This window comes from Elgaria multicarinata, chromosome 19 (assembly GCF_023053635.1).
Source record: "Elgaria multicarinata webbii isolate HBS135686 ecotype San Diego chromosome 19, rElgMul1.1.pri, whole genome shotgun sequence".
Lineage (NCBI taxonomy): Eukaryota > Metazoa > Chordata > Lepidosauria > Squamata > Anguidae > Elgaria > Elgaria multicarinata.
Genome location: NC_086189.1, coordinates 4,128,945 through 4,145,038, shown reverse-complemented (window position 1 = coordinate 4,145,038; position 16,094 = coordinate 4,128,945). Strand labels below are relative to the sequence as shown.

Here is a 16,094-nt window from a genome sequence, read left to right as displayed (position 1 = left end):
GTTCATGCCTTTCTAGTTTAGGACTCAGCTGCACAACTGGTATCACAGGAAACTGCGACCCGTCGCTTTCCTTGCATGTCTTGACACCCGCTTCCGCAGGGCCGTCCTCTCTGGCACTCGGGAGATCATAAACGACCTTGTTCCAAGTCGGGCACCAAACGGTTGGGCCTTCCCAGGCCGAGAAAGATTGCTCTTTCCCCGTCACCTGCTATCTGACCCTTTTAAACTGGCATTGCAGGGAACCAATCCTAGACCTGCAAAACTGGGGACCCTCCTCCCTCCACAGCGTCCCACTTCTGCTGGCTCCCTTGGCAGATGTGGACTTTGTGACTCATACCACAACCACGAACTGCCCTCCTTTCCACGTTTAAGCAGGCAAAATGCCACGCCCCCCGCCGGCTCCAGCTCTTCAGCCTGAGCGAGAGTTTGATGCCTCTCAATAACGGGCCCAAAGGCAAACCTCCTCCTCCTCCTCCTCCTCCTCCTCCTCCTCCTCGAGAGAGAAAGAGACCCGGGCCAGAGCTGTCTGCCTCTCGGGCGCTCAAGGCCGGCATTCATGGGATGCTCCGTCCTTCCTAGCGCAGGCCTGCAGCGCCTGCTGTTTCTCAGTGCAAGAAGTTACTCCTGATCTCAGCCCCTAATTTCCTTTTCATAGGGTGTCTGCACCTTTTATCAAGCGGGGTGGTGGTGGCGGCTACTTTTCTACATGCAAGCAGGTGGAAGGCAGTCTAGCCAGGAGGTGGTTATGGGGATACCCAGACTGGTGGGTGGATGCTGGTGAATGAGATGGTGGAGGGCGCAGGATACGACGCAGGGTAGGATCCCTCTCTGCAACATGGTAGAGGAAGCCCCAGCGTGGACTAGCTTGGCCATCTCTAGGACATTGTCTACAACTGGGCCAGACTGTGGATCGATCTAACTCAGTATTGCTTGCTCTGACTGGTAGCAGCCCTTAGGTAGAGAGGGGTCTTTGTCGGCCTCTACTTCCTGCTCCTTTTAACTGGAAATGCCAAGGATTGGCCCTGGGGCTTTCTGCATGCAAAGCGAGGGGGCTGCCGCTTTGCTCTGGGCCCTTCTCCCTGACTGCAGCAGAAAACTTCACCCGTGTCCTTTCTCCCCCACTATAATGGCTGCACCCTTTCCCTCAGAGGCCCGGACCGACGGGCGCACTCTGATGCATGCCTGGAACTCCTGCACGCATGGGGCGCCCTGTTCAGTTTTAGCGGGTCCATTGCGATGAATGGGACAACCCTGGAGGTGGGAGGAGAAGGGCGGGCTCCCTTGCGCCCACGACAGTCTCCGCCCTCTTAGGGAACTCCTGTTGAGAGAGGGCAGGGCAAACGCCGAAGCAGAGATACCAACGGTGACGGCTTGATGGCATCGCCAGGCAGCGGGACCAAGCTAGAGAGAACAAAGCAGCACAGCAGCGCAGCACGGAACCAGGGCTCCCCAACGACACATCTGCGCCAGCTGCGGAGGTCCAGGGTGGGGGTTCTGCAACCTTTTGCGGAAGTCCCGTTAGCCCATCCCTTGACCCAGCTCCGCCCCAACCAGGACGTCTTGAAACAACAAGGCCCTCCTGGCTTCCGCCGTGCGTCCTTGGGAGAGCTGGCACAGGGAAAGGCCGGCTTTTTCGCTCTTGTTGCTGTGTAAACACTCGAACCCCGAATGGCAACTCTCCGCTCCACACGGCTGCTTTCCTGGGTCTTCCTGTCCCTCAGACACGTGGGGCGCAGGGCTTCCGGTCACGTGTGCCATCTTTGGTGGAGAGGACAGTGGGTGATCTTCCCCCCCACTGACTCGGGGAGGGCCGGGTGGAGGGCCGAGCATCCCAGCAGCATGGCTCACCCCTCCTGCTGCTGCTGCGGACTCGCTCTCTGGCCAGGCTCTCTTTCCTCTCTCTCTCTCTCTCTCTTTCTCTCTCTTTCTCTCTCTCTCTCTCTCTCTCTTGCAGCAGCCACTCCCAGCGGGTTAACAATTGCTGCTGTTTCGGAATTCGCCGTTCTCTGTAATCTGCAATTTAGTTGGGTTTGTGGGGGAGATGCCATTACGGGTCTGCGTGCTGTACCTCTCTTTCAGCTGCGTGAGGGCGCTCATGAGCCTGGCATTGGCTGCGTCCAGGGAGGCAATGCGCTTCTCCTGCAGAGGAGAAAGAGGGCAAAGAAGCAGGTGGGGACGCAAGAAGCCCAACGCGGATCGTCCTAAATCAGGGCTGCAGGGCCTCCAGCCTGAGGGTGAACTCTGGCCCTTCGGGGGACCCAGTTTGACCTTCCGGGGTTGGCCCACCCCCTTCCCCTTTCCTCCTGAATGAGCATTAATGGAGAGGCTAATTGCCCATTGCCTTCAATGAAATTCCACAGGCATCAATAAAATGAAACCTTCCATTGGCATCAGTGGACACTCGGGGCCCTGGGAAATAGGTCGGGGCCAGGGCCCCAGGAGCCCAAGCCTAGCAACGCTCCTAGACGGCTGGTCCCTCTAGCCCCACTGAGTTTAGGATAAGTTTTCTGTTAATTAGCTATCAGTTAATTATATGTCCTGGAGAAATTGATCAGGGAGGTTGATCAATGGCTATCAGCCATGATATCCAAGTCTGGAACCGTCGTGTTCGAAGGCAGGCTACTTCTTTGCCCGAGAAGGCTGGAAGCCGAAACCAGGCCCTGGGCTGGCAGGCTTTCCTGCCTGGCCCTGGAGGGAAGCCAGGAGGACTGGATGGACGTCTGATCCCATCCAGCAGAGGGCGCTGCCTACCTCGTGGGCGGGGCACCTCTTGCAGCCTGAGGCCTGCATCCCAGTAGTAGGCGGGGACGAAGGCAAAGGAGGAGGGGCCAAAAAGACAAAAATACCAGCTGTAGGGAGAGGCATTTCAACCTTTTAGAATCGGTGGGAAACAGTACAGAAGCCAGGAGGCTACCAAATGATTGGTGGCTGGAGGGAAGGGGCCGGGCTAGGGCCAGCCCTACCATCGGGCACAGTGAGGTAGGAGAGAGCGGTGTGCCTTGCTGCCTCCTCTTTGCCCCACAAGTTAGCCTGCTGCCTTCAGGTTCAGTGGAGGACATTCGTGCTGAAGGCAGATTCAGGCAGGTTTTGTACATGGAACGGGAGGGGGCACCGTATTGTCCTTTGCCCGAGGGACCCCGGGGCCTGAGGGACCCCACCCTTGTCTACGTTCTGTGACCCACGTGAACAGCAACAAATCAACTCTGATTCCTTGCAATGATTTGGCAACCCTAAAAGGACCTGCGTTAGAATCCTTCCCCCCGCCCCCCCTTGTCCTCCTCCATTGTAAGGGAGTCGTGCAGCAGGAGGCTCGTGCCCAGTGCACTGCGCAGGGGACGGCCTCCTTTGGCCCAGCTGGCCTCCGACACGGACTTGCCTTGCAAGCAAGGGGCAGCCGCCTCCCTCTGTGCCGTGTGCAGTTCAAGCTCCTCTCCCTTCAGCCAGAATCGCTTTCCCGCGAGCTGATAAAGATCTCCCGGTGACTTGTCTGATTTTTCCGATATTGAATAGTGCCCAGAGACTAATTAACAAATCAGCCAAGCGGTGTCTTTGCCGAGGCCAGCAGCTTCTCTGATTGCCCACTAATGACGCAGAGCTACAGCGCAGCGCCACAGCGTTGAAACGAGAAGCGAAGCGAATCCCTGGTGCTGCTCGGATAACGCTTTCTCTCCCTGACCATTAGTTGGCCCATCTGTGGAAAAGGTTGCAACCTTTGTGCCGGACCCGCCCACCACTTCTTTGTAGCCCGGCCAGGTGGAGCTTTGCTGGCTAAATTTCTGCTACTAAATGGACGAGGAGCAGGGCCAAATCGAAGAAGTTGGCAACCCACCTGCGCGTCTATGATCTTCTGCTTGGAGTCCACGGCCGCCTGCATTTCCGCATGGTCTTTCTTCAGCTCCTCCTCCACGGACATCAGCCTGTCAGAGGGAAATGAGCGAGAGTTTTAAGAGCAAGGTTTTTATTGTTTTGTTTTTGCGGCTTCGTGCTGATTTATGGCGAGCCCCCGGCCTCTAGTGAAAGCTCTGGCTCCAGGCCTGGAAGAAGCACTCAAGGCAAGCTTGGAAAACAATCAATATTAGGAGAGCGTGTTAGAATGGTGCATTGATGGGGATCTGAAATGGGTCCGTGTCAGGAATAGCTTGGAGGCAATCCCAGCCCAATGCTACCTCCAAAGGGAAGTAGATGTTATGAAGGGAAGCTGGAATAATGCCCCAGTCCCTTCCTTGGTGAAGTCTAGGAAGACAGGGAAGAGTCTTGATATATACCAGACCAAAGGTGTATCTAGTCCAGCACCATGTCCAATCAGATGCCCACAAGCCAGGATATGAGGGTAGTAACTCCCCAGTAGCTGCTCAGAAACTGGTATTGATCTTCACACTGCCTCTGATACTGGAGAGAATCTTCTTATATTTCTCCTCTTCCCTCCCCATCATTTTTCCTTGTGTGTTATGACTTTTTAGATTCTAAGTTTGGAGGCAAGAGCTTTACCCCTTTGCTGGTTGTAAGCCACTCTGGGAGACTTTATGGCTGAGGAGCAGGATATAAATGTTTTAATCAATCAACCATATTCTTCCATAATGGTTGTGTAGTACATCTGCCTTCTTTCTAGGCTTAAGGACTAGAAACCTGGGGTTGATGCTGGTGGTCATACACCAAAGTTTGAGATTCTGTATTCTAGACCTGCTCTCCTACCTGCTGATGATGCCTTTCATCTGGATCTCCTTGTCCTCCTGCTGCCGACGCAGCCGCTCCTCACTCTCCTCAAGCCTCGCCTGATATTCCAGCATCAGTTTCTGGCTGGCTTCCTCCTGGCACTTGAACCGGGCCTCGTATTCCTCCAGCCTCTTGTTGGAGATGCGCAGCTTGTCCTGCAACACCACCACGTCCTGCTGGTACTGCTGCGAGGGGGCAAGCACAGGGAAGACCCGGCGGTCAGCGCCCTCGCGGCCTGCCCTCGGTGCCCCGCCCCGCATCGCACTCGGGCCGGTTGCCCAATCCACCTGGGGCGGCTCCTCTCCATCCAGCCTTCTCCCTTGAGCCGCTGTGGCCGAGGTCGGCCACGCCACGTGGAGAACGCTGTTAGCGGGGAGGCTGCGTATGTGGTGGGCGAGGTCGGCAGCGGCAGCGGAAGCTGAGGAAAGCGGGGTGGGGGGCGGGGTGCAAGCCAGCCGCACAAAGGAAGAGCACACTGGGGGGCGTTCTGTTTCGGTGCATTTATTTGCGTAATGCTTCACCGTTTGAGGCGTGTGATCCACATTGGGCTACCGGGAAGAGAAGAGCGACACCGCGCAGCTCTGCAGTGCAATCTGATGCATATCGACCCAGAAGCAAGCAAGGCTGAGTGTACACACAGCATCACAGCCTTTGAAACTCACATTTCCAAGGTGAGCGGGGTCATTCCATCTGTTAAAACAGGACAACATGCAACCCGGGCACCCCACCGACGCCTAAATAGCGGCCAAATTTCAGTGGCACGGCACGGCATTGAGCAGGGGGTTGGACTCGATGGCCTTGTAGGCCCCTTCCAACTCTGCTATTCTATGATTCTATGATTCTATGAAAGCAGCGTCCCTCCTTTGGAGGTATATGATGATCTATGGTGTTTGGTGGTATCTCGCGAGGCGTCTATGTCCGCTGTCTCAGAACAGGCCCGTTAGGAAAAACATTGTTTATTTAAACTGTTTTACACTGTTTACCTAAGTAAAGAAGTTTCTGGGCAAAGTATAAAGTGCTGGTTATCACCTTTAAAGCCCTACATGGTTTGGGTCCAGGCTACTTGTGGGATCACCTTCTCCCGTACAATCCGCCCCGCACACTCAGGTCCTCTGGGAGGAATTGACTCCAGCCAACAAAAACAAGGCTGACAACTATAACCCAGAGGACCTTTTCCTCTGCCGCTCCCAGATTATGGAATGACCTGCCGGGAGAGATTCGTCAACTTAACAGTCTTCCAGATTTTAAGAAAGCCATAAAGACTGATCTTTTCCGGCAGGCCTACCCAGCTGAATTTTAAGATGCCTTTTAATACTGTGCTGCTTTTAATAATGTATTCGTTTTAAATGTTTTAATCAATTATATGTATTTTATGGCGTTTTGCATTTGTGTAGTACCCTGCCTTGATCCATTTGTTAAAAATAATTTAACAAATAAATTATTATTATTATTATTATTATTATTATTATTATTATTTTGTTTAAATTATTCTATGTTAAAATTGTTTAGGCTATTTTTATTTTGTTGCAAAATAAAACGGCCATACTACCCTGAACACACCCGATCTCGTCTGAGAATAAATTTATTCTCGGACGAGAATAAATTTCGTCTGAGAATATGATAGCACTCTTCAAATACTTAAACGGTTGTCCCACAGAGGAGGGCCAGGATCTCTTCTCGATCCTCCCAGAGTGCAGGACACGGAATAACGGGCTCAAGTTACAGGAAGCCAGATTCCCGCTGGACATCAGGAAAAACTTCCTGACTGTTAGAGCAGTACGACAATGGAACCAGTTACCTAGGGAGGTTGTGGGCTCTCCCACCCTGGAGGCCTTCAAGAGGCAGCTGGACAGCCATCCGTCAGGGATGCTTTAGGGTGGATTCCTGCATTGAGCAGGGGGTTGGACTCGATGGCCTTGTAGGCCCCTTCCAACTCTGCTATTCTATGATTCTATATCCAGCCTTTTTTCTGCCAAGAAACCCAAGGCGGCATACATAATCCTCCTCCTTTCCATTTTATCTTCACAACAACAACAACCCTGTGAGGTAGGTTGGGCTGAGAGTCTGGGACAGGCCCAAAGTCACCCAGTGAGCTTCCATGGCTGAGTGGGGACTAGAACCCAGATCTCCCGAGTCCCAGCCCATCAGGCTAAGCAGGCAACTCGTTTTAATGGGCCTCTCCCAGGTCTTCGGTGGCAATTCCAGTGGCGGGGTGCATGTAGTCTTCTTGGACCCTCTGAAGCTGTCCTTCCCTGCTTTAAAATGAAGTCACAGGAACTAGCATGGGGCAGATCCACACGCACTGGGCAGGCTGCTGTTTTAGGGTTGCCCAGCTGTCCGAGCACCTCCGCGTAGCCAACAGGCTTTGTAGATTTGTCTGGGGTTGTGATGTGATGATGCAAAAGCTCCCTGGGCCATTTATACCAGAGCCCAAAAGCAGTTCCAAGGGTTCTGCTACACTCCAGGCCAGGAAGGAATTTTGGAATGGAGGGAGAGAGACAACAGCAGGGAAAGGACATAACGAAGCTGGGAAGGATTTGTGGGGTTGATTTCGTCTTCTGGATTTGTGGGATCCAAATTATCCAGACTGGTTTCTTAGGTGGGAATGGGGCATTTATAAATTTGCTGCTGCTTTTAAGTTCAGGGGTTTTGAACCTTTTTTCAACCCCAAAGCCCAATTTAGTTTTGGAGAAGTTCTCAGGGGACACATTCCAGTGGTGGGCAGGACCAAAGGGAAGAGGGGCGGGACTAAAAAGGACAGCTTATTTTAGCTTAGAGTTCTTAGTGCCAGTAACTAAAGCTTCAGCAGAGGCATTTTTCAGCCTTTCTAGCATGGGGTTAAAAACTGCACAAAAGGGGGGGGGGTGAGTCCAGGGGAAAGCGAATTCTGGAGGCCCAAATTGGGACAGATTTTTATGCCCAGGCTTGAGAGATCCCACCCCTGTTCCAGTTCCTCCAGTTCATTTGCCTTCTTTCCCTTTTCCTGCTGCATTTCAGGTGTGTGTGTATATGAATAAAACAATGCAAAAAGGAAAAAGCAGCAAGTTGGATGCAACGGTGCACATGGCTATAGCTCATGCAAAGGAATCCTGACACAACTCTCTTAAGATAGCCTCCTTGCAGGGATGTAGCACTGGAGGAAATTGACCGGAGGAGAGGCAAGCCATGTCCAAATGCATGTCTGCCCAGTTTGGAATTAATTTGAGAGACTTTCCCAATTGAACAGACTTCAAGAGAAGTAGAAGGCAGCCAAGGACCAAACCAGGCGAAGAATCAAGGACTGGAAGGTAGGATGTGTGCGTGCGTGTTTGTGTGTATTCCCCTTTTCATTTTCCCCTTTTCATTGAGTTGGAGAGGTGTTGAGGGTGACTGGGTGTGTAGAACAAGCCGAGAGCAGAGTTTCGAGTGGCAGATGCAGACCCTAAGCTTTAAGGAAAGGAAAGGAACCTCTCTTTATGCAAGCACTTGAGTCATTGCTCACTCCTAGAGGGACGCCTGCTTTCGCTGACGTTTTCTTGGCAGACTCTGTAGCAGGGTGGTTTGCCACTGCCTTCCCCAGTCGCCGTTACCTTTCCCCCAGCTAGCTGGGTACTCATTTTACCGACCTCGGAAGGATGGAAGGCTGAGTCGACCTGAGCCGGCTGCCTGAGAACCAGCTTCTGCTGGGATCGAACTCAGGCCGTGGGGAGAGTTTCGGCTGCAGTCACTGCCGCTTCCCACTCTGCGCCACACGAGCTTTAAAGGGAGGGGAAAAATCACAGGCATAAGAGGGCATCCGCAGCAGTGGTGGCCTCCGCAGTGAGTAAGCGGCATTTGCTGCCACATCTACCTCATTGACATTCCGGTCTTACTACACTGAGGAAGCGAGTGGGTTGTGCGAATGAGAGGTTGAATGCCAGCAAGAGAATGACAGCAGCATCGCAAAAGGCAAGGAAATGAAAAAATCCACACAGGGGTGCACTGCAGCTCCTGCCCCAGAGGGTGGGGATGATCGTAATGCCAGAACAGCTCTTCATCGGGGAGCCTGCGGCCCCTTCGCCATAGGGTCTGTTGGGTGGGGGGGTGGGGTGGGGTGGGGGAGAATACCCATGACTCCCTTAATCGGGCAGGGAAAAGACAGGGATGGGAGTAATGCGCTGCCCATTTGTCCAGGCTTGCGGGTGGCAGAAGGGGGCTGGGCCACCCAAGGGAGTAGTCATTGGGGGTGGCAGTCCTGGACAGGTTTCTGAGCTTGGGCCCTTTGGTGACCAGCACGTGCCAGATTATGGACAGTTTTAACTGGAGCTGTTGGGCGTTGAAGCTGGGACTATCTGGGGGTGCAAACCGGAGGGGGGGGGCTTTCTCCGAGCTGCAGCCAGCTTTCTGGCCTTGGGGCATGATTCTCCTTTTGGGTACTTGAACTTTTTCAGTGCCTGGTAAATTCAATGAATCGGGAGTGGAGTGTGTGTGTGTGTGTGGGGGGGAGAGCAGGGAGCTCAAACCTCCAGAAATGTTATGGGGAGGGCCCATAGTTCTGGGGACTGAGTCCCTGTTTTTAAAAACGCAGGTCCCAGGTTCAGTCTCCAAGGATCTTCAGGTCATAGGATCAGGTAACGGAGTTAAAGGCACCATTCTCCCCCCAATACTCCAGAAAGTGACTGCCCATCAGATTAGACCAGCCTTCCCCAAACTGGCCTCCTCCAGAGATATTGCCCATCACATACCAGTTGGCTGGGGATAATGGGTATTGTAGTCCAGCACCTCTGGAAGGTTGGGGGAAGGCTGGGTTGGACAACATTGAGCTCAAAGAACCAACGTTCTGACCTGGGGTGAGGCAGCTTGTGGCCCCGTCCTCCTTAGTGTCACCTAAGTTTTTTGCCAGGGCAGGGGGCATGTGAGCATGTGCTGACTTCTTGGCAACTGCACCCCCGAAAGGTCCTGGGATGAGGCGCAAGGGGGGGGTGGGGGGAGTGGAGAAGCAGCCAGCTCTCTCTGCCTCTTTCTCTGGAGACGCCGCCTTCGCGTCCCTCCGCCGTTACCTTTTCCCCTTGGCTGAACTCGTCTTTACTCCGGATCTTATCCCTGTGCTTGGGTTCTGGGTCACTGCTCTCCTCTTCTAAAAATTGCACGTTCATATTCAAAAGCCAAGCGGCCGTGCGGTCCAGGGCATTGGGATTCACAGGAGAAGGGGCCTAAAATGAAACATATAACCAGAGCGAGGGGGGAGGGGAGAAAAAAAGAAAAGAAAGGGAGAAAAAGCGGAAACCGAAATGGACATGAAGCTACAGAGAGAGAGAGAGAGAGAGAGAGAGACACGTCCCAAATGCCCAACGGTTGGGCCCTCGGCTCAGGCCGTTGTTCTGAAGCTGGTGCTAGACCCCCCTTTCCCAAGCACCTGGGAGCTGAGCCACACCTTTTTCTAGGGATTTAAATTGGAGGAACTCTTCCCTTGACTACCTGAAACCGTCCAGTTTCTTTCTACTGCTGTCCGCTAAGGACCGAGGGGCCTGTGCCTTTCCTCAAAGGATGGAAACAGCTGGAAACCCTGGCCATCCCCTTTTTCCTTTCCCCCAACAGTCCTGGGTGCAACCTGAAACCGTCGCATCACCTGGCTGAACCTTACTGGGATGTCTGCAGCCCTCTCCTCCAAATCTGCAGCCCTACTTGGAGGCAGCGATTTTTGGGGTGGCGTCATTTTTCAGTTCAGGCACGGAGCAACAATTTCTTAAGTCCTAGAGAGGGGGAGCGTCACATCGGTGGGCAGCACTGCTGCTGAGGTACCACTTCTTCCTCCTCCTCCACCACCGGTGCTCCAGATAGAAAGCTGTCCCAGAGCATTCTGGGAAGAATTCCTCCAACCCCTCTGAATGCCCTGAAATGACATGTCCGGGGCATTTGGGGGAAAAGGAAATAGCCACCAGTCAGAAGCTGCCTCCATTGGTGTCCACAAGAACTTCAAAAATAAAGGCCTCTAGTGTGGACTGCCAATGGTACCCCCACCCCCCTGAATCCTTAAGATGTTTTGCTATCCCCTCCTCAGTTTTGGAATCCCCTCACCCCCTCAATTCCTGAGCTGAAAGTCCTTTTTCCTTTTTTTCTAAGAACTTTTGGCTCAGCTGAGCTGTTCATGGCTGAGCTGAATTCGAACGGGGGACATCCCAGCACATAGCTCATGACTGCAACTGCTCCTAAAAGGTAACGGCGGCCATCTCGGTGGAGAGAAGCTGTGCCACACCTGCAAGGAGCCGCCGTGACAGACGGGCTTTGCGTGGGCATGGGGGGGGCTTCATTGCCCCTTCCTCCCAAAACAAGGAGCCTGGCTAGACAAGAAGGAGCGCCCTCATTACCGGCTGCATTTGCCACTAAGCGTCCAGAGGGACGTTGACAGATGCCAGGAGGAGGTGCGGCACCAGCCACCAACGGAAAGGGAGAATGAGTTCATTTCCACTCTCCCTGCTTCCATCTTTGGTCAAATGGGTCCGGCAGGTTTTGGAATAGCTACAGAAGCCTGCGAGACCCATTGGGGTGAAGGCAACAAAGGGATGGTAAAAGCGGCCCAAGAACGTCTGGGGTGCAGTTTGACCCACTGGGACCTCGAACCCACGGCTCTGAGCTATACAGCAGAGCAATGGGGGCGCCATCAAACTACTCTCCACTTCGGATGCTTGCGTGGGAGTGGTGGCAAAGCGGGGACTCTCCCCAGCCTGAGCTGAACCAACCAACCCAGTTGAGGCAGACTTGTCCAGACTGGTGCCCCTCCAGGTGTCTTAGACCGGAGCTTCCGCCGCCCCCATCCGTCTCGGCCAGTGGGGTTTCCAATCCAAGATGTCTGCAGGGCCACCAGGCTGGGGAAGGCTGAGCCAAGGGTTTGGGCGTCCCGCCCCTGGGCGGAGCAAGAGTCCGTGAGATGGCACTGGATTCAGCGTGGCATGGGATGGGCGAGGCAGCACACATATGGGCAAAGCAGCAGTTGGATGGCAGAGAGGAACGAGAAATGAAGCTGCCACGGAGCGCAGGCCTGGGACGGAGTAGGTGTCCACCCCCGGAGACCCACCCCCCGCCACGGGGCGATCCTCCTTTAGAGCCAGGCTGCCTCGGGGGCTTGGACAGCTCAGGTCTCCCCAGGCCCTCCTTGGCCCCCCCCAGAGGCGCCGCCCTCCCCACTGACCTGCTTGTGGAGGGTGCGCTGCTTCATCTCCGGACTGTCGCCCTTGGAGGACGAGGACTGTTGGCGGAGCCGCGCGCCGCTGCCTGGCCAATCCGGCGAGGAGGAGAGCATGCCCCCGCTGGAGGGCCGTGGGTACTGGATGGTGTTGAGCAAAGAGGGCGGGGTCCGGCCCCGGGTGATGGGTGGGGGCGGCGGGGGCGGGGGCGGCTGGTCTATCCGCCGCTGGGGGCCGCCACTGTTCTGCCGGGGCATGGTGGGCTGGCCGGCCTTGTCTGTCAGCGAGAGCTGGCGGCGGGCCAATTCGCCCGCGCGCCGGTTGAAGTCCTCCGTGGCCAGGGTGGCCGTGGGGTTGCCGAAGCCGTGCTTGGCGGCAGCCGCCAAGTCCTCGCTGTTGCTGTGGGAGCTGAGTGAACTGTGGCACTCGGAGCCGGAGTCGGCCAGCCCCCGGGGCGAGAGCGGCAGGCCCGCTGCCATCTGGTAGACCGGGTTCTGGAATGAGAGGGGAGCCAGGAGCTGGGGCCGCCCGGGGGCGCTCTCGGCGTTGGGCGTGGTCGGCGTCTGTCCTGCCCGGCGCACGGTAGCCATGGCGGCCACGTTGTTCTGCTGCGCCCGGGCGTTCCAGGCGCCCGGCAGCTGCCCGGCGGAGGGCTGGCCCTCGTGGAGGGCTTCGGCCGGCCCCGGGACGGAAGGCGCCCCAGTGTCCAAGGCCCGGTTGTCTTGCAAGTCCACCATGGAGAGGCTCTTGCTGCCGTTGGACATCTGGACATCGGGCTCATTGGCCTCCGAGTAGCTGGAGCTCCGGGCAGGCGAGGGCTGGGCGGCCCCCGCAGACCTTGTGACAAAAAACAAGTCCTTGTTTTCAGGGGTTGGAGACGGTAACCGTGTGAAATCTATCAGACTGTGGGGGAAATAAAAATGCATAAGGAGAAGAGGAAGAGGAAGAAGAAGGAGAAACAAAGGAGCGAGCGAGAGAGAGAGAGAACCGCGAGCACTGCACGGAGGCAGCCCCCCCGGGCACAAGGGCAGCCAGCCAGCCAGCGAGCAAACAAAAAACCCAGCCTCGTCTCGATGCTCATGCGTGGGCTGGTCTGAGCCACGCGTGGCCTCCGGGAAGGGTGGGGCCTCCCTGACTTTACGGCTCCTGCATCTTTTCTCTGCTCCACGCCAGCATCGTCAGAACGCAGGGCTAGGAAGCGAGGGCACGGCGGGCAAGTGAGGAGTCAACCGGCCAATCCCATCGGGGAGCCGGATTCTCCCCACCCCGGAGAGGGGCTTCCTGGGTTCCGTCAAGGGCCCTCGTCATTTGGGGGGACCTACGGAAAGCGGCCCTCTTGTGGTGAAGTGGGGAGCACACCTTGCAGCCCTGGCGAGGTGGCCTGCTGGTCACCTCCCCTCCGGACTCCTCGGCTGGTTGTCAACCAGCTGGCGGGGCCGAGGTGGTCAACCAACCGCCAACCACTGCATCAACGCCTGGCGGCCTCACACCATTGCTGGGCAGCTGTGGCAGATGGGGACGCCGGCTGGGGAAGGCAGCCGTTCTCTTGAACCCGCTACGTCACGGAACGGCAGAGCTTGCAAGGCAGTGCATTTGGGGGAAGCGAAGAGCGTGGCTGCAACTGCGGTCCCTGGGGGATGGGTATTGTGCCCTCCCCTGACTGGGAGGTTTGGGCATGCCCCCACTCCTGGTAGTTCAAACACCTCTGTGCTCAGACTGGAAAGCCAGAGGCAGACCTGTTCAGACATACGCAGTATCACAGATTGGGAGCTGTCCTTTCCCTTAGGCGGCCTCCCCAAACGGTCGCTCTCCAGATGCGTTGCACTACAATTGGGGGATGATGGAAATTGTAGTGCGACACCTTTGGAGGGCTACAGCTTGAGGAGAGTTGGGGAGACCCTTTGGCAGCTCAGGCAAGAACTTGACAATTGAAAAAGTGCCTCCGTTTGTCTGCTGCAAACCGCCAAGAGGCTGAACAATTGATTTCCAATGAAAGGGGGGGGGGGCCTTTGCAGTGACTAATACCCTTAGGCCCCCGGATCAAAGCCGGTGTGTTTTTACAAGGCCGGGGTGTCAGGTCGAAGTGTTCCATGCACAGAAATTCACCTCTGCGCATTGTGTTAAGTTGTCACCCCTCCCTGCTGGGGAAGATAAAACCCTCCGAATACGGGGGGAGCCCCACCTCCCCTCGCACCTCCTTCTCCCTCTCTCTCTCTCTCTCTCTCTCGCTTGATTTATGTGGGGCCACCCAAAATCTTCAAACAGTAAGCTACCCCAAATAGCACAGTCCCCTAGTGGGCGGAAGGCCCTCTGTGGCTGGCGATTCCCCTCCCCGAGTCCGACCCCCTCCGCAATCCTCGGTGGTGGTGGTGGTGGTGGGCGCCTCAGCTCGCGTCTCCGCAAGAGCCCCTCCACCTACCAGCGCCAGCCTCCATTCCGCTCGTTCCTTACCCAGATAAGTCGCTCTCAATCACCATCTTCTGGAGCCCCACGGAGATGCTGTTGCCGGCGGTCGGCGTCGAGGCGGCGTGATCCGTCGTGACTGAGACTTGCACGCAGGATGGGTTGCTGAGGGCGGTGTTGACGTCCCTCAGGATGCGCGGCAGCGGCCCGAGCTTTGTGGCGGTGCTCTGGAAGGAAAGACAGGCACAGACGATCACCGCCTGTGCATCTCGCTGCGAGCTGCCAGGTGAGCCGTACCTGACGACGCTCTTAGCACCGTTGTCAAATGCTTCCTTAACAGCGTCTCTTACCAGCTGGACGTGAGGGGTCCGCCTCCCTGCTCGTGGGCTTTAAAAGGCTCTTGGTGATTCTGCATTTAAAAGTGGAACCTGATGAAACCCAAAATGGGGGTGTGCTCCTCGCCTCCCGCACAGATATCCCATGGAAGGGGAAATGGCTTTACTCTCTTCAGGAAGCTTTTCTCGTTTTCATAAAATCATAGAATAGCAGAGTTGCAAGGGGCCTACAAGGCCATCGAGTCCAACCCCCTGCTCAATGCAGGAATCCACCCTAAAGCATCCCTGACAGAGGGTTGTCCAGCTGCCTCTTGCAGGCCTCTAGTGTGGGAGAGCCCACAACCTCACCAGACAACTGATTCCATTGTCGTACTGTTCTAACAGTCAGGAAGTTTTTCCTGATGTCCAGCTGGAATCTGGCTTCCTGTAACTTGAGCCCGTTATTCCGTGTCCTGCACTCTAGGAGGAGTTTTATATTGTACATCAATTGTTTACATCGTCGTTGTTATTATTCTTTTAATGGAAAAGACGCGATACAATTAGGCTGTGAATCACATATTAGGTGATTTCACAGTATTAGCTATTACGATGCAGCATACGCACGCAACTGCGCACAAGGAAATGGGGACAGCCAGGGTCGGGGGCGCACAGGCGTCACGGCATGTGGAAACGCAGCAGCTGCAATCAAGGAGTGCAGATGCACAATGCTGTAAGGAAATGCAACTGGAGGCGCACCCACATGCACGCCCAGAAACGTGGCTGCTGGGATCAGAGTGCACATGTGCAGCGTCGGCGACGTGAGAAGAATTCAAGCCACTTGGGAGAGTTTTTGATAGAAAAGCGGCATAACAATAATTTGAATAAAGGAACAACAAATGAAATAAAAGAAGTGTGGATTCACTAGAGAGAACGTTGTGGCAGGACCACTGTGTGAGAGAGTCTTAGATGGGTATTTAGAAAGGATTAGGATCCAACCTTCAAAGCGTTTTGAGATACGACTCCTATTATCCCCTGCGGGATGAGATAAGACCACAGCAGGTAGCTGTGCCTTTACAAAGTCTAGTCACAGAGGACCCTCAAAGACTCGTTTCGAAACAATCCACCCCTCTTGGACATTGCTGGCCGTGTTTATAATAAGTACTTTTGGGGTGGCTGAGTTGATTTCCTTCCTTCCTTCCTTCCCCCTGACTGCCCACTCTAACACCCACCTTCCTGCAGCCACAAAGCTTCCCCCACTAAACTGATCCAGTTTCCTATTCAGATGCTCTTGCACTTCTCTGCCGCCCTTCCTAGATAAACTGGTTTTGCTATGATAGGGTGGGCCACGTCCCACCCCCACCCCCACCCTGACTGTTCCACTGAATTTACAGTTGGAAAATTTGCAGGCAAGGGTGTGGGGGGGGGGGAGGGGGGAGAGAAGCAGCAATTTCCCTTGTTTTAAAGAAAAATAAATGATGATGCTTTTCGTGATGTGGGCGGCTACAAATTCAGTGGCAGGGAG

General features: G+C 55.1%; 1 protein-coding gene across 5 annotated transcripts in view; it reads right to left on the bottom strand.

Annotated features, from left to right (window-relative positions):
* Nucleotides 1-1,908: 1,908 nt before the first annotated feature.
* The window catches only part of DAB2IP (DAB2 interacting protein), a 91,461-nt gene continuing 77,275 nt past the window's right edge, over nt 1,909-16,094 (bottom strand). For 3 of the 5 annotated variants that reach the window (XM_063144500.1, XM_063144502.1, XM_063144501.1), the window contains exons 9-14: nt 14,307-14,485; nt 11,861-12,758; nt 9,732-9,884; nt 4,693-4,898; nt 3,830-3,917; nt 1,909-2,139 (exon numbers count right to left, since the gene is read on the bottom strand). In XM_063144500.1, the coding sequence (XP_063000570.1) occupies nt 1,972-2,139; nt 3,830-3,917; nt 4,693-4,898; nt 9,732-9,884; nt 11,861-12,758; nt 14,307-14,485 (1,692 nt within the window). In that variant the 3' untranslated portion in view covers nt 1,909-1,971. The remainder of the gene's footprint in view (nt 2,140-3,829; nt 3,918-4,692; nt 4,899-9,731; nt 9,885-11,860; nt 12,759-14,306; nt 14,486-16,094) is intronic. The other 2 variants (XM_063144498.1, XM_063144499.1) reach the window with 2 other exon arrangements.